We start from the raw sequence: 21,418 nt of genomic DNA, 5'->3' as shown, positions 1-21,418 counted from the left end.
AAGCGAGAGAATATCCCCGTGACGCTATCAGATTTTAAGGCATGCGCGCTTCGCTATCTCTGTTTCTTTGAGCTTATCTCATTTATTTACGAGTTCGCGCTATGAAGTAGTTGAAGTATAAACCCAACAGGAAAAGAAGTGCGCCAACAACGCAAATCGAATGTATAGAAAATAATAGTGCTAACTTTTCGTAATTGAAGAGCAAAAAATTGTATAACTTTTAGCCAAATATTCAATTTTGAGTTGATTTTGAATATACCACCTACTTGATGGCAGATCGCATTCTTTTGAGGAGGAACTATTTCGTACTTTCTAATGCACGGACAGAGTGGTCTGTTTTGTGCCAAATATCATTTTTTAAAATCAAACATTGCTAACGATTTCGTCATAACTAGAAGATACGAGTCAGAAGTTGGTATGGTTTTCAATCAAATATAATTGATAATGAAAGATCGCCCCAAATCCTTAATCGAAAGTTTAAATCTAAGTCTAGGCTGAGACCAGCTTCGAAGGCATTCATAAAGCAGGTTTCTGGATAACAGTACGCATTCCAGTGATGCAAACCAACAATGTGGAGAATTTTGTATAAAGATTTGTGATTTTGTTTGGAAGTCTCAGGTTTTTACAAAACGATAATGAGTTCAAATACGGAAGAGTACTAAACATAGACGTAATAATATTCATAATAAAAGGAAACTACCTTTTTGAAATGTGCGCGAGTCGATCATGCATCTAATATCAATAAAAAACTACGACAGAGAGAAAAAGAGTAATAGTAAAAATGTTTATCAAAATGTCAAAAACTGTAATCTTAGGCCTTCAAGTATGAGAGGTTTGAGTATACAACTGTTCCATTTGCTACTAATGACAGGATTATTTGAAATAATTAGACGGTTTTTGCAAAAACAAATAATTTAATCGATAGAAAAACCCCAGGATCCCATCAGATAATGATAGGATTTCAACAAGACTTAGCAAGTTTCCTTCCAATTTCCTAAAAATATAGTAATATACTTACTATTATCAACTTTATTTGAGCAGAAATTGGAATAGGATATATTTTAAGGCTTAGATTTCCTATAGGTGCCTCACTGTGAAGAGACCTCACCTCATCACTTTTGAATATTTCTCACGATATTATAAATAAGCCGCGAAAAGTACTAATCAAAGCGAAATAGTGTTTCACAGATGCAGACCACATGTTCCTACAAATATTCCGTGACGATAATGTCAGCCGGTTCCTAGTAAATCGGAAGTGACGGTCAGACAGGCAGACAGACAACACAAAACATCATGGAAAAGCCTTTACTTCTCGAGTAGCACGTTGAATATGATTTAATAATAATAATAGCCGTTGGCGCGACAATTCATTTGGATAAGGGCCTTGAAGTGTTTTAAGGCCTTTCATTCAAGGCCGTAATGGTACATTACAAGATTACAGTACAATGTAAGAGGCAATGTGGTAAACATTACAGCTGCTTGTAATTATTACCTTAATTTGACTCTGGAGCTCATTTACAGCAAAGTCGAAACTCCTCTACCACCAATGAGACTTGAACCGTTACCTTCTGCTACGCTCTAATGCTCTAACCACTGAGCCATCCGGACATAACGGTGACTTAAGGGGGTCATCCCGTGTGTCGGATCTGCGAAATCGAATTTTTTTGGCATCAATTGTATCTGGATATAGTGTAGAATATATGGGTAACGTAATTTTTTGATATTCAAGTCGTTCGGAAATTATAGTGATAAACACGTGATAAGTTAGATGCCAGATTTCTACCAATCGCCGTAATAAAGCTCGTATTTATCGGTCCGAATGACGTTTTAATGAATGTAAATTGCTCTGTATTTCAATAACAAACTATGCGATCGGGCTGGGAAAATTACTATGCATGCTCAAAATATTAGTAAATCTATGGTGAAAAATTCGTATTTGTATCTTTATCCAGTTCTTCACAAAAAATTTCTAAAAAAAGCCAAAAAAACGGCCCTCATACGGGGTGACCCCCTTAAAGGTAATTCTATTTGGTTTCCAACTGAATTGTTTCCAAATTTTCCTACTGGGCATGTTTTCTGACATAGTATAAAGGCCTAGATACTCGTAATAGCATTTAGCAATTTCCTCACAACAACAAGTGGAATTATTGAATTTTCACTTCAGTCTTTAGTCTGTAGCTGAATAAGAGGTGTATATTTCGGTTATTTTAACGCAAACCGTATGTTAGCAGTCGTTGTGTTTTCGTTTTGTGGTCGCTGGATTCTGCTTAACATAACAATTTAACTTTCCTTGGTTCCAAAATGTAGCCTCTTATGGAAGAGGCGGCTTTATATTTAGTTATGCCCGGTGTTTTCACTAATGTTTCAAACTGTTGCTGGTGCCCAGTTCCAGTTAATAGAATCTGTGCAAACATCGTCTTGTTCCACCGAGTAAGAATATTTTCCGTCAAAACAGTCAGCTGTAGTTAAGGCCTGAATTGTCAGAAGTGGCATAATATTGAACTCTTGGGCGCACCCTACAAGAAAGATTTTATTTCAGTTTCAATAGATTGTATCTATTCCATGCTAAGATTACCAATAGTGCCGTAAGCTTCTATCGCATTTCTACTGTAGTTGAACTCATACCAGTGATTGTATTCAAATTTATTTTTAAACCACTTCTGGTCATCAGATTCACTTAATGTATCTACTTTTTGAAAGGTTGATTCCCCAAGATTTTCTTCAGCAATTTTTCAAGATTTCTTTCAGATACAACGGTCTATATTCTGGATAAGATGCATTACAACAGAATCAACGTCTCGTGTCAATAAGACGGAAAATCATTGTTTTTGCTTTCAAAGCAATTGTATACGCTAGAGACGGTTGGGTATTGGATGGCGTCTGAGTATTAAAGTTGTTGAGTAGAAGTTGTTTCAATTGAGTTTCATGAGTATCTATTTAGTCTGAGAGTCGCCCGTACGCAAATCTCATGGTTAAAGTATTTGAATGAGCCAGTAATGCTAACACAGGTCTGAAGAGAGCCACCATTTGTTTATGTTCATTTTTACCGCATTTTAACTAAATTCTGTAGGCGTATCTCACTTAATCAATCCGCAGCAAGGAAGATGAGTCTTGTTTTTCCGAATGTGCAGGGCTGCAATTAACCATATTAACATTAGGAATTCATGTTAGTACACTACAGAAAATAGAAAATTACAATTTTGCGATTGTCGCATTAATGCCGTTTGCGTTTGCGTTTTGTCGTACTTATAATTGGTATATGTTCCAATTTCCGGTCCAAATCACCTTTCCTTGTCGGCGATCTCAATACTCTGCTGCTGCACCTAAAAGGATCATTTGCATTTGCAAACGACTCCTTTTTAGCAGCTCGACGGCGGGGTCTCATTTGTTATCAATATATAAAATTAGCCACTTCTTGGAAATGTTTATAGTGATTGACATCAAATTTTGTGGAAAGGTAGGAACTGTGAATGCTCATGCATACTGTGAGTTACGTCATTCTACATCTAATTTAAGGGGGCTGTGCATTTTTCGACCAAATATAGAGATATGGGCTATAAAATGAAGTCTGTCTTAGTTTTGACATTTGTTAGAAAGGTGGGAGTTGGGGGGTGGGGAGGGTATAAAGTGACCATTTTTTCACGGACTCAGAAACTACCTAACCGAAAAACTACCACTATATGGTGCTTAGGTTCCGAAATACTCTTATTATTACTATAATTTTTGAATTTGACTATTAAAAAACAAAATTCTAGAATCATGAAATTTCAGCAGTATAGGCTATAACAGAGCATAATACTACCAATAGAAATCGCACTATTACTAACAAAGTTATTATAGGTTAAGTTTATCGCTTCTGTGTAACTTCAAGGTTTTGAATATCAATATCACGGGATGCGATGGGACAAATCTCCACTCCAACATGTTTATAAAAGAAATACACAAAACCTTTCATACATGAAGCTTCCGTCTACCGGTTTCTCGACTTGTTTCCTTATTACTGTGTATTCGCTAGTAATTTGTGTGTTCAACCATGGATAGGAAGGATTTTTGAATTAAACAAACGTGTGTTTATCGGAAGATGAAGTCAAGTTTCCACAGGAATGTGGATTTGACGCCAACGAAGATCGCAGTTCAGTTTCATAAATTATTTCTCGACTCTCGCTACACTTGTACTTTGTAAGGACTGCCATGAGAAAGTAGCATTTGAGCGGGAAGTGACCCTGGCTTGGGCTATGCAGTGTGCATAAAATACAATAAGTGCGGTAGTGAAGTTTTAATGATTTCGTTCTCACTAGTAGGGAAACTGCTGTATTGTGCTCATTATTCGTCTTTTAGGACGGTTTCAAGGACTGAATTTGTTTTGAGGACATATGCAGAGGGTATTTCCCCGCAGTTGCGTGTATGTGTCTTTGAAAAATATATACCATACATAAATTTCTCTATTAAAAGAATTATAGCCCAAGAAAAAGGCCTAACTAACTCAATAAACTTGCATGATAAAGCACTCTATTCAAAACCGTATTATTATTACTCTGTTAAGGGAAAGTCGCACCGCGTCCTTGAAGAGTATCTCACGCAAGCCTATAACCATTAGGAACTTTAGTATGTTCCCTACTTCCAGATCTTTCAGCTTTGCATCTGGTATTAAGTTTTCTGCGACCTACTTTGCACAAGTGCCTGCAGGCAGTATCCGTAGATATCCCTAGCTTCCCTAGGTGATAGTTCAGCCGACAATGACCAGTGAGAATTCCCACTATTATTTGGAGGTTCTTTTTGGTGAGGTTTAAGCAATCCTTTGTGCCCATGGGTTCGTATCCCCAATAAGCACCCTGTACTGCTCCATCCCTGGTAGGCCCACTCAATATAGTTCCCTCAACCGTTCTTCTTCAGTCCTTAGATTCATAGCCATGAAACCGTTTCCGATTCCACAGAAGGGTTCTCGCCCGTGTAAAGGCGTCCCTGCTTCCTTCTTGGCTAGTTCGTCCGCTGCCTCGTTGCCTTCCAACCTAGCATGGCCTGGAACCCAAAGTATCCAGACCTTGTTGGACGAGCCGAGTGTATTCAGTCTCTCAAGGCATTCCCATACCTGTTTAGACTTCACCTGCTTGGCTATCAGTGAGAATAGCTATGTTCTGCCCCTGTAGTTCCTTTGCAGATTAAAGGAGGCACATTTGTCTATGCGTATATTTAGGGTGAAAAGGATCCTTTTTATCCGCTTTCGGAATAAAGACCACTTTTGCCCGTCTCCATGTCCTTGGTATTTATCCATGTGCTATGCTCCCCCTTACCACCCTCTGGATAAGTGCTGGGAAAATGCCACCTACTCCGGGAGATTTCAGTGGTTTGAAAGTTCCCAATGCCCATCTTAGCCTAGCTTCTGAGCATACCTCTTTTGCTAGTTTCCAGTTCTCCTTCCTTCCCCTTTTATTCGTTGTTGGGGTGTCAGGCAGACTATTGTCGCCTGCCACCGTAGAGTAAGATCCCGGGAAATGAGTTCTGAAAAACAGGTGTACCCTGTCCTCCTCATTCTCGGTAAATGTTCCCTCTTCATTTTTCAAGCAGACAGAGGATATTCCCCCGTCTTTGGCTACAGCCTTGTACAGCCTGGTTGCTTCTGTGATCTGTTCGATGCCTTCACAGAATTCCCTGAAGCTGTTCCGCTTCGCTTTCCTGATCGCGTTGCTATACGCAGTCATTTTTGTACCTCTGCCAGTCCCTGGTTTGTTTTGCCCAGTTAAAGAGTTTTCGTGCCTCACTCTGGTTAGGTTCATGTTCCACCATGGTACATCCCTTGATGACTTGACTGTCTTAGCCAGACAGCTGGCCTCATATGCGTCAATGACGATTGTGTTGAGGTTTTCCACCACCGTTTCTATTCCAGTTTGCTCCTGATGTCACCGCCCTCTTGAAGGTGGGCAATGTTGTTGCTCAAGTGCGTTGCGTAGGATTTCCAATCCGTTCTCTTGGGATTCCTTATTATTCTTTCTATTTCGGAGTCACCCTCAATGTCGAATCTGATTATCCTGTAATCAGACATTGAGGGTTCATCCGACACCCTCCAATTCCTGATCATTCCGTTTATTAGGGTATTTCCTAGAATTATATCTAGTACCTCCTGTCTAGTGCTGGTCACAAATGGTGGAGTGTTCCCTACGTTCCTATTTCTAACTTATTGCTAAGAATAAATTCAAGAAGGTACTCACCTTCCCCAGATTTCGTGGTGGGCGTTGGCATCGCAGCCGTGAAGAAGTGGTAACGCCCTCTCCTCGCAATACTTCGTCAGTTTTGCGACTTGTTCCGCTGGAGCCCGGATTTCGTCTCCTGGGAAGTATCCCGATGCCACAACTGTCTCTCGAGTGCTCCTCCCGGCTTCTAATGAGATTTGGATAGCCACAAGGTCCCCGGTTAAGAACTCTGAAAGACATATGTATTTTAAATTACGTTTGAGAATTATGCAAGCTATTGGTTTTTCACAAGAGGAGTCCCAAATTACCTGCATGCTTCCTCCTTGCAGACCGCGAAACTACCCCCGATATACCCAGGGCTCCTGAGCCAGCACTATTCCAATGTTCTCCTTGGAATTTGCCCTTGCAATCATTGCAGATGCAGCTCTCGCATGGTGGAGTTTTATCTGGGCTATCTTAGTGCTGGCTATTGGCTCCGTTACTGTTTGGAGCTCTTCTCCACTGTCGGAGTGTCACCCTCCTCCTCCGACATGGCGCTTTCCTGCGCATCGCTGTCCACCCCGAGCCCTAGGAGTCCTAGGTCTAGGTCGTCCAGCTTCTGCCCTTCACTGGGCAGCAGGTCTATTTCCCTGGTTGATCCAGTCTTTTCCGCCTCTATGGCTTTCGAGACTTCTTCAGGAACCTCGGCATGTTTTCCACCCGATGCCTCCTCCGAGGTATCTTTCCTCGGCTTTTCCCTGTGCACATGCACGGGTATGTTGCCAAATCGATAGTTGATATGACAACTCCAACGTTTAATTGCCTCCAGGGATCGGTCATCCACCCCGATCGTGAGGAGTTTACCCTTGCCCTCCACCTTGCTTCTGAAGACTCTCCATAGTCGGGTATGGAGATCTTCATTCTGAGCAATTAGGAGGCTCATAAGGTCTTCGATTTCTATTGCCGCGGCTTTTGGCAGGAAAACTGTTACCATGTGGGCTCCTGGTATATCTTGTTGACAGTTCCACCGCTTCCCAGCCTGACAATCTAGGAACTATGGTTCTAACCCATTCTGCGGTGTCTTCCGTCGCGCAGTCCACCAGTATAAGGCCTGGTCGAAAGCGTATCCTGGTGAATATCAGTTTCGACGTCCAGCCCTTGATCGTCTGCTTGGCGACAAGGTCCTCAATGATTTCCTGCTCCTCACGAGTGAGTATTTGCTCGGGAAACCTTTTTGGCAGTATGGCCAGTCGAATGTCCTTGACCGCATTAGCATAGCTAATGGCAGGCTTCCTGGGTCCTGCCTTCACTCCTGACCTGCCTGGGTTTCTCCCCCTTGGGTTCAGGTTTGAATTTTTGGGAGCATTCCCTTCATGCGGGCTGATCTCTGCTGCTCCCCGACTCCCCAGTCTAGATCCGTAACGTCTTGTTATTAGTAGGGTCACCTCGTACAGGGTGTGGCTATCACCACTCACTAACGGTCTTGGTAGAGGCTTGGCCCCTGAAAAGGCACACACCGTCCCACAGGAGAGACAGCTCATCTTCAGAGAGAGATAGGTTGGCTTCAGGGAACTATGTTCCGCGTCAGTCTATCCTGCAGTGCACTGCTTGACCCCTTCAAACCCCTTCAAAACCGTAAAGGTACACTACATGACCGGAGTACACTGTAAGAGGCAATATGGTCAACATTGCGCTCGCCCGTTATTAGAACCCTGATTTGTCTAAGGTACTCGCTCACAGCTAGTGGACTGGTATCTGACATCCAATTACGATACAAATCTCTCCACCACCAGTAGGATTTGAACCGCAACTTAAGCTATTCAAAAACGTCACATAGCACAAGAAATATATAAGTGTATAGTGTATATTACATATGTATATATAGAGAATAAGACGACATAAGGGTTGAGCATAAGGCAACTGGCACTCAAAATTAGCTTAAATGAGAACCATCATACCATGAATTATTGTATTCATGTATTGTATCCGTAAGATTTACATTCAATTGGCTGTCGGTTAACTAATACTGATTTCAAAAGCAGTAAATAGAAATCTATAATATCCCGAGGAACACTTAGAGAATATCTGGTGTCGAAATAGTGTTGGTATTACATTCATTCGCCTTTCTAATTATCACTTCTGTGCATACCTCAAACTGCTTTGATATAGCCCCAATCAATGCTAACTTAATTCCCTGATAAGTCTTTCCTTAATCTCATTACGGACTTTATCCCGCAAACCCAGCGAAATTTTCATACTCCCGTGAGTAATTTGCAATCGATTTATCAATGATAAGGTAGCTGATAAAATGACGTTTAATATGACTAACTATTCATATATTAATGTTTTATTAGTTACAACAAATATTCCATAATTAGGCGTATGTCCCTAAATTGCGTTTCCTAAGCACTTTCCTTTTATTTTTGGCAATGCAAAGTTAATCCCTTTCATTACACAGATTATACAATTCAAAATACCCATTCTACGGCTATTTTCCATGCACTCCTATCTTAGTTGTATATCACTATCTAACAACGAATTCGGCATGCACAAATGGGCTTTCGTTAAAATGAAAGCTTCGATAAATGTGAATATATAGATGCTTGTGGAAAATAAACTAGACAGCATAATCGAAGTTAAAAAATTTAGATAACACACTTTTGTATGTATATCTACAGCGTCTTGGAAGACTTGAGACTTGGAGTAAATAATATTCAGTTTATTAACTATCTTCAGTTACACTGGAAGGCTGTGCGGACGGGAGCCTCCAAAATGGGAAATACATTGCGTCTTGTTTTTGTTTTTATATTCGCGTCGTTGATTGTAAAAAGCGAATCAGCCAAAATTCTGGGTTTGTTCGCAACATTTGGCAGATCGCATCTCATAATAGATGAAGCGGTCATGCAGCCGCTAATTGATAGAGGACATGATGTTACGATCGTTACTACGTTACCTCTACACAGCCCAATTAAGGGCTGTCGTCATATACAGTTAAACGTTCCGCCTCCACCGAAAAATTTAAGATCAGGTGCAAACATGGAGTCCGGAAAATTCACGAACATGTGGCAAAACTATAAGAAGTTCATGGAGTTTTCTCTCCAATATGGCAATAGAACTCTTAATGATCCAGCAATGAGACAGCTAATGAGCGAGGAGGTTTTCGACCTGGTCATCCTCGATGTTTACTTCAACACTTTTCAAATTGGTCTGGCTGCCCATTTCAAGTGTCCATTTGTTTTCATCATAATGCAACGGCCCATCAAACTTTTCGGCGATCTCGTTGGGAATCCCTTGGAGCTGACTTACGTACCTAACGTGATCATGGGAAACATACAACCGATGAGTTTCCTAAATAGAGTTAAGAACGTTTTAGCAACATTTGTCGGAGAATATGCTTCAGCTTGGTATCTAAACTACAGAATGGAAGAGTTTTATAAGTAAGAGGTAAATTCGTTGAGTACCAGTTCTGCAATTTTAAATATGCTTTTTATCTTACACAGCTACAACTTCCCATCGGGACGATTCCCCAGTTATAAAGAAATGATCAGGAATATTTCACTTATTTTGACCTGCAGCCATTTCTCAGAAGGAACCGTGAGACCAAATGTTCCAGCTGTGATTGAGATTGCAGGAATTCAAGCGAAGTCGAAACCATACCCACTTCCAAAAGTAAGTATTATTGCAATTTTGTTGATCTAAGTAGCTTTACTATATTTTTGGCTTTTAGATGATAATGAATGGTGCCTATGAAAATAAACTAATTTTCATCAACGGCGCAACAACCGGTATCCGGTCTAGGCCTGCCTTAATAAGGAACTCCAGACATTCCGGTTTTGCCCCGAGGTTCACCAATTCGATATCCCTAAAAGCTGTCTGGCGTCTTGGTCTAGGCCATCGCTCTATCTTAGGCAGGGTCTGCCTCGTCCTCTTTTTCTACCATAGATATTGCCCTTATAGACTTTCCGGGTGGGATCATCCTCATCCATACGGATTAAGTGACCCGCCCACCGTAACCTATTGAGCCGGATTTTATCCACAACCGGACGGTCATGGTATAGCTCATAGATTTCGTCATTGTGTAGGCTACGGAATCATCCATCCTCATGTAGGGGGCCAAAAATTCTTCGGAGGATTCTTCTCTCGAACGCGGCCAAGAGTTCGCAATTTTTCCTGTTAAGAACCCAAATTTCCGAGGAATATATGAGGACTGGCAAGATCATAGTCTTGTACAGTAAGAGCTTTGACCCTATGGCGAGACGTTTCGAGCGGAACAGTTTTTGTAAGCTGAAATAGGCTCTGTTGGCTGACAAAAACCGTGCGCGAATTTCATCATCGTAGCTGTTATCGGTTGTGATTTTCAACCCTAGATAAGAGAAATTGTCAACGGTCTCAAAGTTGTATTCTCCTATCCTTATTCTTCCGGTTTGACCAGTGCGGTTTGATGTTGTTGGTTGGTTCGTCTTCGGTGCTGACGTTGCCACCATATATTTTGTCTTGCCTTCATGGATGTGAAGCCCAAGATCTGGCGCCAATCGCCGCCTGCTCGATCTGGATGAAAGCAGTTTGTACGTGTCGGGTGGTTCGATTCGATGATGTCGATATCGTCAGCATAGGCCAGTAGTTGGGTGGACTTAAAGAGGATCGTACCTCTTGCAGAGCATCCCAGATCACTTTCTCGAGGGCCAGGATAAAAAGGACGCATGATAGGGCATCCCCTTGCCGTAGACCGTTGTTGATGTCGAATTGTCTTGAGAGTGATTCTGCTGCTTTTATCTGGCCTCGCACATTGGTCAGGGTCAGCCTATAAACTAATACATCTTCTAATTTGGAAGACTAAATAAGCAAAGCTCAAAACTGAAGTGATTATTATTAATTCATACCTGCTTGTCTACTACGAGCTGTAACCTGGACCTACGGAAAAATAACAAAATCCATTCTATTTGTTATTTAATAGGCTTTGCTTTAGTTTAACATCATTTCTACATGAAATCTATGGTTTTCGAGTAATTTGCGAAAAATCGTTGAAAAACAGGAATTTTTTCGATGAAAAACCGACACGTTTGAACATGAATAACTCGAAAACTAGTATTTGTACTTTTTTCATTGCATTGTGTAACCTTAATAAGTTTTCTTTTTTATTTTTCTCTATGATGTGTCAGGAAATCTTCCTTGTTTTTTTTCATTTATGGCCTAAGGTAACTTTTCCATTGTTACATTTTTGAAGTTGTATGTAAAACAAAACCTTACCAAAATGAGTTCATTGCCTCTCTGTTCGTTTCTCCGCCTAGCTCTATGTCTGCTACACGTTCTTTTCTTGGTGGAGGAACTGTGAACGGACAGGCAAGCAGTGAGTTACATTCTTTTATATTTTTTTTTTTTTTTTTTTAGGGTAGAGTAGGTAAATGCATTTACGCACATAATGTTGGATTTCCGCAACGATGGGGAAACGGACTGCCAATTAAACTCTTCTCCCTTGCGTTTTATGTGGCTTTACACTCCTTAGCAAAAAAGGCAACGGGAATCACTTACACAATCACCATCCAAGCCGGATCAGAGACAGTTCGGCGGGTAGGCGCCACGCGCAAAACCTTTCACCTCTGCGCTTGCTCAAGGTGCCTACGATATATCTTCTTGCCAACAGCATCAGCCCATACCTCCCCGTCGTAGAGCAGAACATACTGGATTGTATTCATTAGGAGACGTCGCCTGCGAGATGTACGGCCCCCAAACTTCTGCTGCAGCCTTGTCCTGTACTGTCTTGATTTGCTCGGAAAAACTCATTTTTGGGTCGAGGTATTTGACCGGTGGTTTTGACTCAATTATCTGCTCGCCGATCGATATGGGAAGCAGAGTCTGAACTCTCTCGCAGTGAAGATGACTCTTCCGTTTTTACCAGTGTAAGGGTTTCTTGCACTCTCTGCCTCTGCAGAATGTTCCCAGATTTGCAAAACTCTGCGAACACTTCAGCCGGGAAACCACTGAATAGGTGATTTCCGGGGATAGGAGGATAGGAGAAAAAGTTTCTGAGAAAACTCCATATCAAAGACAGACGGGCAAACAGAAAAACGGTAAGCCAGTTTTAATAAGGTTTTACTTTACATAAGACGGAGGCTGTTCTTACACAGCTCGTAGAAGAATTATGTAGCCATAATTCTAGATCAAGGATATATGGACAAACCAACTACAGTAAAGGTGACTACCGCCAATAAACCACGATGCAACACTGGCAGAAATGTAGATAATGCCAAATTTGTTTGCTCCTATTCGCAGATGAACAATGACCGAGAAGTATTGTAATGAATGTAATGAAGTTGCCACACAAATAATTAAAAGTTTGTAATGCAGCCGAAAAAATTCAAATTATGCCGAATAAATTATAATATTGTTGCGCTGCGTCCTAAAAGAACTACTGTGTCTTTTTGCTGGTTATAGTATACTTTTTGACGAAAGTATGTCAAACAAGCCTATAGCTCACAAGAACTTTATTATGTTCCCTACTTCCAAGCATTTCAACTTGGCATTTAGTATTAAATATTCTCCCACGCGCCTCAACCCACTTTCAGGACACCGTCCTAGAACATGTGTGGAGGTTTCATCACTCTTCTCATAGAATCAGTGTCCGTGGATATGCCTAACTTAACCAGGTGATAGTTTAGCCTGCAGTGACCAGTGGGAATTTCTATTGTGAGGCGGAGGCTTTCTTTGGCGAGATTTAAACAATCTTTCGAACGCTGGGTTCGTACCCTCCTCAGCCGCTTTTCTTTGTTTTTTGGCGTGGTAGCCATAAACCCATTTCAAAATTCATAGAATCGTTCTCACCCGTATAACGGCACTCAAGCCCCCTACCTGGGGACTCATTTTTGAGTCGAGAGTCAGTCCAAGGTATTTGACCGGTGGTTTTGACTCAATTGTCTGCTCGCGGATCGATATGGGAAGCAGAGTCTGAACTCTCTCGCAGTGAAGATGACTTCTTCCGTTTTTTCCAGTGTAAGATTGAGCAGCCATCCATCTTTTTACCTGTCACATCAACATGTCAAATTTACTTTGCGCCTATTTTACAGTGCATCCGGCAACGAACGCCGCAACTGCATCTTCATAACTGACCAGATGCGACTCTTCTGGCATGCCGAGTCTTAGCAGAGTATCGTAGGAAGCGTTCCAGAATTGGGGCTCTAGAATGGATTCCGCGCTATCCCGACGAGACCTTCAGCCGCCTCTGACCCTGTAGCGTCTCAATGAGCGGGGAGCGGTTTCTCAGTTAATCTCTGAAGGGAAGCTTCTCATTTAGAGCCAAACCAGTTGCTCAAGTCTTTAGAGAACAAGTGGACCTAAAGAAATCTTCAGAAAATGTGAGGCTTATAAGTCTGCTACTCATCCCCTCAAAGGTGCTTGAAAAATTACTGCTTTAAAAAGTATCACCACATTTAGTGGGAAACAAAGTAATTCCTAATCAGTTTGGCTTTTGAGAGAAGCATGGCACTATATCGAGTATCGACCGACACTCTACGTCATCTATACCTCAGGTCAACCAATTGATATCAATTTTAATCTTAACTTCAACGTTTGCAGATGATACTGCCATTTTGAATCTCCACACCGATCTCAGTTTGCTTCAAAAAACTTACAAATCCATGGAAAATTCGAAAGCCGAAGTTGCTGAGATCGCTCTTTGCACTCTAGCCGATAGAAAATGGTTGAGCATACCATTGTCCAAATACTTTTATAGAATAAAATCCTCTCTAGGAAAATACAATATAAAAGTGGTCGGACACATCAGAGACACAACACTTAAAAGACAATTAGGAAGCGAAAAAGACCCATTAACGGAAGAGGAAAAAAGTGGAATTTACAAATTTAATTGGAAAGATTGCGAGATGGCCTACATTGGCCAAACAAAATGCCTTATCACGACTAAGTTTCAAAAACACTTAAAGAAAGTACAGAAGGGGGGTGGGGACGAGGTACCAACACGGTGCGTTCATCGGTAGCGATGCACGTCATCGGGGAGGGTCATTCTGTGACGAGGCCAAATCTGGAGCTGGTACGATAAGTGAATAAGCCAAACACCTTGGACGCATGTTAAGTCGTTAGAAAAACCTCCTGGGCATGGAAACTTTGGTTATCGGGTTCATGAATTGAACAATGTCAGCTATAGCGCCACCACCCCCATGGAGTGTCCTCCAGCATGGCCTCATTTGCTCTCAGAGCTTCAACAAATCTGCCGGTCTTCACTTTCGCGACGTTCTTCTCCCAGAAAGAATGCCCGTGTTGCGCACACCGAGAAGTGGCGCCAACCACTTCGAACGCGATATATTGATGGTTGCTTGCCGAGAAGTCTTTCAGAACTCGCTACTCGTCCACCAGCGACACCGGCGAGTCCGGTTGCGTTTCCCTGGCAGCCTAGACCCCGGAACGTTGGGGTGGATCTGGTATTCAAAGCTGCGAGTTCTGTTTTGGCCGCAGTTCGAGAATTCGTTTCTCTCTGGAGTCGAGATGAGGTAAGCCTTTAAGTCACCCCGACCAGAATCAATCGACAAGTTTGTGCCGGTTTTGCCGTTCTGAGTCTGACTTGCCTCACAACGCCTCCCGGATCTCTAAACGACTCGGTTACTGGCGCCATGCTACGAATCAGTGTATAGTGGACTCTTCCATTTGTAGCGTTTTTACAAGTCGCCTTAGTAATAATTTTTAAATTTCGATCAAAGCTTCCTTTGTAACTCCTGGCTCTTACGCCACCGCTTCATTGCGGGTTTTCTCTGAAAGCCCGTCCCATTTAACATGGGAGAAGACCACGTTGAACTGGGAAATGTACTGTGGTTAACACCTAAAGATAATCTTGATTGCTCAAGGGGTTATATTGGTCTACTATAAAGAATGGCTTCCCAAATACATACTGCGGTGTATTAACCCCCAAAAGTCACGCCACGGATAGCATTCTTTTCAAGTACCCAGAATGGTAGACTGCCTCTGATTATTAGTGTCCCATGTGGTAAATGAGCCACATTATAAATTCCTTCAGTCTTCGACCCGTTCTTCAATTGAATGGTCTATCCAACAATTGAGAAGAAGAAGAAGAAGAAATCAAATATACTTTGAAATGATTTAAACTAACTCAAGTCTCTGCTAAAGGTAGTAATTTCTTGCACCGGGGAGCAAGGACAGAATCGATTCTTCAATAGTCAACCCTCAAAATGGTACGTACTTCGACTACGATCATAGCATCCAAAATCTCTCAGGACCGGCAAAGTAGTATCACTGGGGCAAGTGAAATGGGCATTCAATTCGTTCCATAGATAGAAGTCTGTAGTCTGTATGCATATTCGGAATATGTAACGTGCATGCCAAGCACATGCATATATTCCAATTAACAGGCGTGACCGCTTGAATGCAACTCTGCATGTAATCCACAGCTGGTGCCTCTGTAACAGACTCACGGTGAACGCTAAGAAGACTGGACAGTTCACTAGGAACGTCAAGTAGGGCAGTTACACGCTATTCACTTTAACAGAAGCGGAAATCGTAGTGGTGCAAACAGTCAAGTACTTAGGAGCATGTCTTGACTCCAAACTAATGTGGAAGCACGATATCCTGGAACATTATTAGATTACTCCAGTGCAGTACTGCGATATATAAGACATGGGAACTTTCGCTGCAACGGATTCATTGGATGTACGTATTCATAATAATAATCGTTGGCACAACAATCCAGTTGGATCAGGGCCTTGAAGTGCGTTACAGCACTTCATTCAAGACCCTAACGGTACATTACAAGATTACAGTACGCTGTAGAGACAATGTGGTTAACATCGCGCTCGGCCGTGATTATTACCCTGGCTTGACCCAGGTATTCATTCACAGCTGAGGGAACTAATATCCAACGTCAAGTCACAGTACAAATCCCACTGTCACAAGCGAAATTTAAACCACTTCCGTACGAAAGCCTAGTGCGCTAACCACTGAGCTATCCGGAGAAATATATCCATAATAAAGCAATTTAAATGGATTCCAGACGGAATATATTGCCATTCCATTGGCAGCAGAAGAATGCTCTCGACAATAATGGCAGGTTCACACCATTCGAGTCTGTTCCGACAGTGGGACAGCGTTATCAGCACTAAAAAGCAACAACATATCAAACCATTTGGTGTGAAGTTGCCACCAGTTGCTACTGAAACTTGGCGGACTAAACGAAACAGTCCTGATGTGGGTGGCAAACCACTCAAACATCGCTGGTAATAAGGGAGCTGACTGACTGGTTCGTCAAGATTCTGGATCCACAATGGTGGGGCCGCAGCCAGTTTTTGACATCCGTTCATCCACTGGGCCCTACCCTGAAAGGTGAAATTGCAAGGAGTCAAGCAGCCGAGTGGAAAAAATCTATGTGGAAAAAATTGGGATGATAGTTTCAGCTATATGCAGCCAATCTGAGGAAGAGGAAGAGAAGACCCTGCACTTCATATGAAGCCGTCGGGCCTCCTCAGATCTAAGACGAAGACGGTAAGGTTTTCTTCGAAGGAGAATCTGTGCACTCTCTGCCTCTGGAGAATGTTCTCAGATTTGCAAAACTCTGCGAACACTTCAACCGGGAAACTATTGAGTAGGCGATTTCCGGGGATAGTACAGTGAGACGTGCTCTATTTTATAGCCTATATTACTGCAGTGTGTCGTGATTCTAGGATGAACTTAATAGGATCTGCAAACAATTTCTAAAAAATATAGTAACATACTGTTATTAACTTTATTAGAGCAAATGTTAGCATGTAGGGTATTTTTGGATCCACTTTCCAGCCCCAAGGCTCACTCCTCTTGTATCAAATGCTGGAACTGATGCCAGCTTTGAAAAGTACTAATCTATAATAAATCTTTCATTTCATGCACCACATACTATGTTTGTATGTATGCCCCTCCCCCTTAAACTCAACGTAGAACAATGTTACTTAATGCATCCGTGGGCGTTGAGAGTTTCTACTTTCCCAACAAAAGTCACATCAATAGGAGAAAAGGTTTCTGAGAAAACTCCATATCAAAGACAAACGGGCAATAAACCGCGATACAACACTGGCAGAACTGTAGGATAATGCCAAATTTGTTTGCTTCTATTCGCAAATGAACAATGACCGAGAAGTATTGTAATGAATGTAATAAAGTTGTCACACAAATAATTAAAAGTTTAGAATGCAGCCAAAAAAATCAAATTATGCCGAATAAATTTTTTGCTTTGCTGGTTATAGTATACTTTTTGTCGAAGGTATGTCAAACAAGCCTATAGCTCACAAGAACTTTATTATGTTCCCTAATTCCAAGGATTTCAACCTGGCATTTAGTGTTAAATATTCTTCCAGCGCCTCAATCCACTTTCAGGACACTGTTCTAGAAGATGTGTGGAGGTTTCATCACTCTCCTCATAGGATCAGTGTCCGTGGATATGCCTAACTTCCTCAGGTGATAGTTTAACCTGCAGTGACCAGTGAGAATTCCCACTTTGATCCAGAGGCTTTCTTTGGCGAGATTTAAACAATCTTTCGAACGCCGGATTCGTACCCCCCTCAGCCGCTTTTCTTTGTTTTTTAGTGTGGTAGCCATAAACCCATTTCAAAATTCACAGAATCGCTCTCACCCGTATAACGGCACTCAAGTCCCCTACTTGGTCATCTCGTCTGTTTCTTTATTTCCTTCTAATCCAGACTCTGTTGAGGACTTCCACTACTTTTTCCAACTCTATTTTCCTCCTAATGTCACCACTCACGCGTTGGTGAACCATGTTCTCAGTCAGGTGTACAGATGTCCCAATCTGTTCTTCTGGGATTCCTTATTATTTTATCTGCTTCCGAGTTGCCTTCAATACCGAATCTAATTATTCTGTCATCTGACATAAACGACTCATCCGACATCCCCAATTCTTGACCAAGCCGCGCCTCAGAGTGTTCCATAGAGTTATGTTCAGTATCATGGCAAATTGAAATTGCTATGGTCACGAAACCATCCTCAGTGGCCACACATAGTGGGTAGTTCCAGGTCTTAGTGCACGCGAAACAGTCTAACTATCAACGTAGTTGCATAGAGTTAGCGGGACTACCTTTTCCTCGCGAGGCCTTTCGTGTCGTTGTCTAGGTTGCACTACTTGTGGCTGTCCTAAATGAATACACATGGTTGTATTAGGAACAAATTGAAGATAAGAAGAAGAAATCACACCTACCCGTCTTGGCCCTGGACGAAGCCGAAGGTGGATAGTCATGGGCATAGAACAGCATGTCAACCACATGCGAAGGCGAAGCTACAACCTTTTCCAGCTGCGCACTCACGAGCGTGGAAATTTCCGCTAAATTTCGTGCGCGGAGCTCTTTCCGTTAGGTGTGCATTCTCAAATATATGAACCAATTACGTTTAAATACAATGTCGATGTTCCCTTTTGAATGGTCATGTAACATTCAACATATTATATACAAATCGACAATTTGGAAGAAAAGATGAGAATATTGCATATTAGCGGATGCATTCCCTTTTTGGTCGTCTCTAAAAAGGCGAAGAAAGGGCTGCACCTTCCGCATAGACGCGGACACTACCTCGATTGACGTCGATGTTTCCCCAGATCTCATAGAGGACATTATCGAGAAGTTCTGTGCCTTCCTCTTGCAGAAATTTGCAAGTATAATGACTAATTCCCGTGAGATCTCGATGTTGTCCCCTGGGAAGAATTCTGACGCCTCGACTGCCTATCAAGTTGCTTTGCCGACTTCCAGTGCAGCTTGGAGAGTCACGAGGTTTTCAGTTAGAAAGTCTGAAAGACATATATAATTTGAATTTGGCTTGAGAATAATACAAGATCTTGGCTTTTCGCAAGAGGAATCCGAAATTACCTGCATGCTTCGCTTGCTAACCGCGAATCTGCTCCCGTTCACCCAGAGTTTTGGAACCAGCACTAACTGTACGTTATCCTTAGAACTTGCTCTTGCAATCACTGCCGATACAGTGTATAGCGGAGGTTTATTTAAGCTATTTTAGTGCTGACCATCAGTTCCATTAGTACTTGGAGTTCTTCTCTAATACTGGAGTATCTTCGTTTTCCTCCGACATGGCACTTTCTTACATTTCGTTGTCCGATCTGAGCCCTAAGAAGTCCAAGTTTAGGTTGGCCAGCTTCTATTCATGGCGGCAAGTCTACTTCCCTGTGAAATCCAGCCATTTCAGTCTTTATGACCTTCCCGAAGATCTCTGTTGGTTTTCCCCCGATGTGTCCTTAGATATATCTTTCCTTGGTTTTTTACTGTGCACGTGCACAAGTATGCTGCCAGATCTATAACTGATAAGTCAGTTATAATCTGTAATTGCCCCAAGGATCGGACGTCGACCCGGATGCTGAAGAGTTTGCCTTTGTCCACCTACGCGTAGAGGTTCCCCGTACCAATCGCTGTGGCTTTGAAAAGGTCGACCGCCACCATGTGTACTTTTGATATATCATTCCCAGTACATGTCTGTTCCTTGCAATTCTGCCAGTTTAGGGACCATAGTCCTAAGGCAATCGGCCGTGTCCTCCGTTGTGCAGTCTACCAGTATAGACGAGCTCCTTATTTCCTCCCTTACACATCTCCGTTACGATGAGGCCCTCAATTATATCCTGCTGTATGTATGATCAATGTAGTCACTATAAACATAAATAATATTTCGTAATTACTATCCTTTTACCAGACTTAATGACAGTTGATTCAACTATTTAATATTTTCATTGCATTGCTCATCAAGATAATTACTCAGAAAAATGGTTTCACTCAAAGCATCAATTCTTTGTTACATTTTTGAGGCAGATTTGAAGGCGAAATAAACTAAGTGAAGATCAGAAAAGATAGAATTTTATATTTTCATAAAGTAGAACATTTGAAGCTGAGCATTTTTTGAGTAGAGATTTCAGAAATTATTCACAGCCTAATATCAACTAATTAGTGTTCTAACATAGCTGTAATGTTTGAAACAATTTACATCCTATTTACTTCACTAAGTAGTTGAAACTTATCTTCAGTTTAAAGAAAATAGATGCAATTTTAAAATTAATATTCCGTACTCTTTCTCCATAGGACATTAAGGAGTTTTTGGATAGCGCTAAAGATGGAGCAGTGTATTTCAGTCTTGGTTCGAATATTCGCAGTGTTGATATGAATTTAGAAAAAATCAAAATTCTCTACAAAGTTCTTTCTGAATTGAAACAACGTGTTATATGGAAATGGGAAGAAGGCGCACCTCCTGGCCGTGCATCCAACATTTTATTCAAACAGTGGTTTCCTCAAGATGATATTCTAGCACACCCCAACGTCAAACTGTTCATCACACATGGCGGACATGGCAGCGTAGTTGAATCGAAGTATCACGGAGTGCCGATGGTTGGTATTCCACTTTTCTCTGATCAGTTTTCGAACGTGAACGATGTAGTGAAGGCTGGATACGGTCTAAGCTTGAGAATAGAAGAAATTACTGTCGAGAAGTTTAGGTCTACTGTCGAGGAAGTCCTCTACAATCCCACATATAGGATCAAACTTCAGGAGTTTTCCCGAATTTACAGAGATAGGCCTATGAGCCCCAAAGACACAGCCGCTTATTGGATAGAATACGTTATTAGACATAGAGGTGCCAAGCATATGCAGAGCCCAGCTGTACACATGAATTTCATTCAATTGTATGGGCTTGATGTGTTTGCCTTTTTATTTGTAATACTTTATGTAGTATTTAAGGTTTTATTCTTTGTGTTTAGGAAGGTCGTTCATTTACTTTTCGGCAGAAAATATAAAAATCAAAAGCAGGATAGTAACAAGCAGAAGAAAAATCAGTAAACGTCGACTTTGAAATTTTGAGACTTTTGAGATTTTTGAGACTATTTTAAATAAATTTGTATTTTTATAAGTAGAGAAGTCTTTGCTGAGTGTTTCATTGACTACTTCTGGTATATCTGACAGGGGTCGTATGTGACATGACAACTTTCAGCGCAAATGCAACACTTTCTCTATGCCTGACGACAGGCAACAAGAGAAAGAATGGAGTGTGAATAACAAAATTAGAATTGCTTCCTGAAAAATACAGGTATTTTAGAGATCTATCTATTAAGTCGAGTTTGTGTCACTACACCTTAATAACAAGGAGAGAAAGAAAAAGACAATTAGCGAAACATATGCCCAAAAAGGAAGCGGAGTTTATGTTCTCCGCGGGCGTCGCGGGCGAGAGTGCCAAACCAACACCATTGTATGCTAGAGTGATTTTAATGAGTT

General features: G+C 41.6%; 1 protein-coding gene across 4 annotated transcripts; it reads left to right on the top strand.

Moving 5' to 3' along the window:
• Positions 1 to 2,155: 2,155 nt before the first annotated feature.
• On the top strand, positions 2,156 to 21,051 carry LOC119661157 (UDP-glucosyltransferase 2-like). Of its 4 annotated transcripts, none has more exons than XM_038070371.1 (4): positions 2,156 to 2,430; positions 8,846 to 9,604; positions 9,668 to 9,836; positions 20,237 to 21,051. In XM_038070371.1, the coding sequence occupies exons 1-4, from the start codon at positions 2,360 to 2,362 to the stop codon at positions 20,984 to 20,986; spliced, it is 1,749 nt and encodes a 582-aa protein (XP_037926299.1). In that variant the 5' UTR covers positions 2,156 to 2,359; the 3' UTR covers positions 20,987 to 21,051. The 4 variants fall into 4 exon arrangements, with proteins under 4 accessions (XP_037926299.1, XP_037926300.1, XP_037926297.1 ...); XM_038070372.1 differs by having other exon boundaries at positions 8,904 to 9,604; positions 20,237 to 21,050; XM_038070369.1 differs by having other exon boundaries at positions 8,886 to 9,604; positions 20,237 to 21,050.
• The last annotated feature ends 367 nt before the right edge of the window (positions 21,052 to 21,418 follow it).

Source organism: Hermetia illucens, chromosome 1, assembly GCF_905115235.1.
Source record: "Hermetia illucens chromosome 1, iHerIll2.2.curated.20191125, whole genome shotgun sequence".
Taxonomy (NCBI): Eukaryota; Metazoa; Arthropoda; class Insecta; order Diptera; family Stratiomyidae; genus Hermetia; species Hermetia illucens.
The sequence above is the reverse complement of the archived record's forward strand: the minus strand, read 5'-3'. Positions and strand labels throughout refer to the sequence as shown.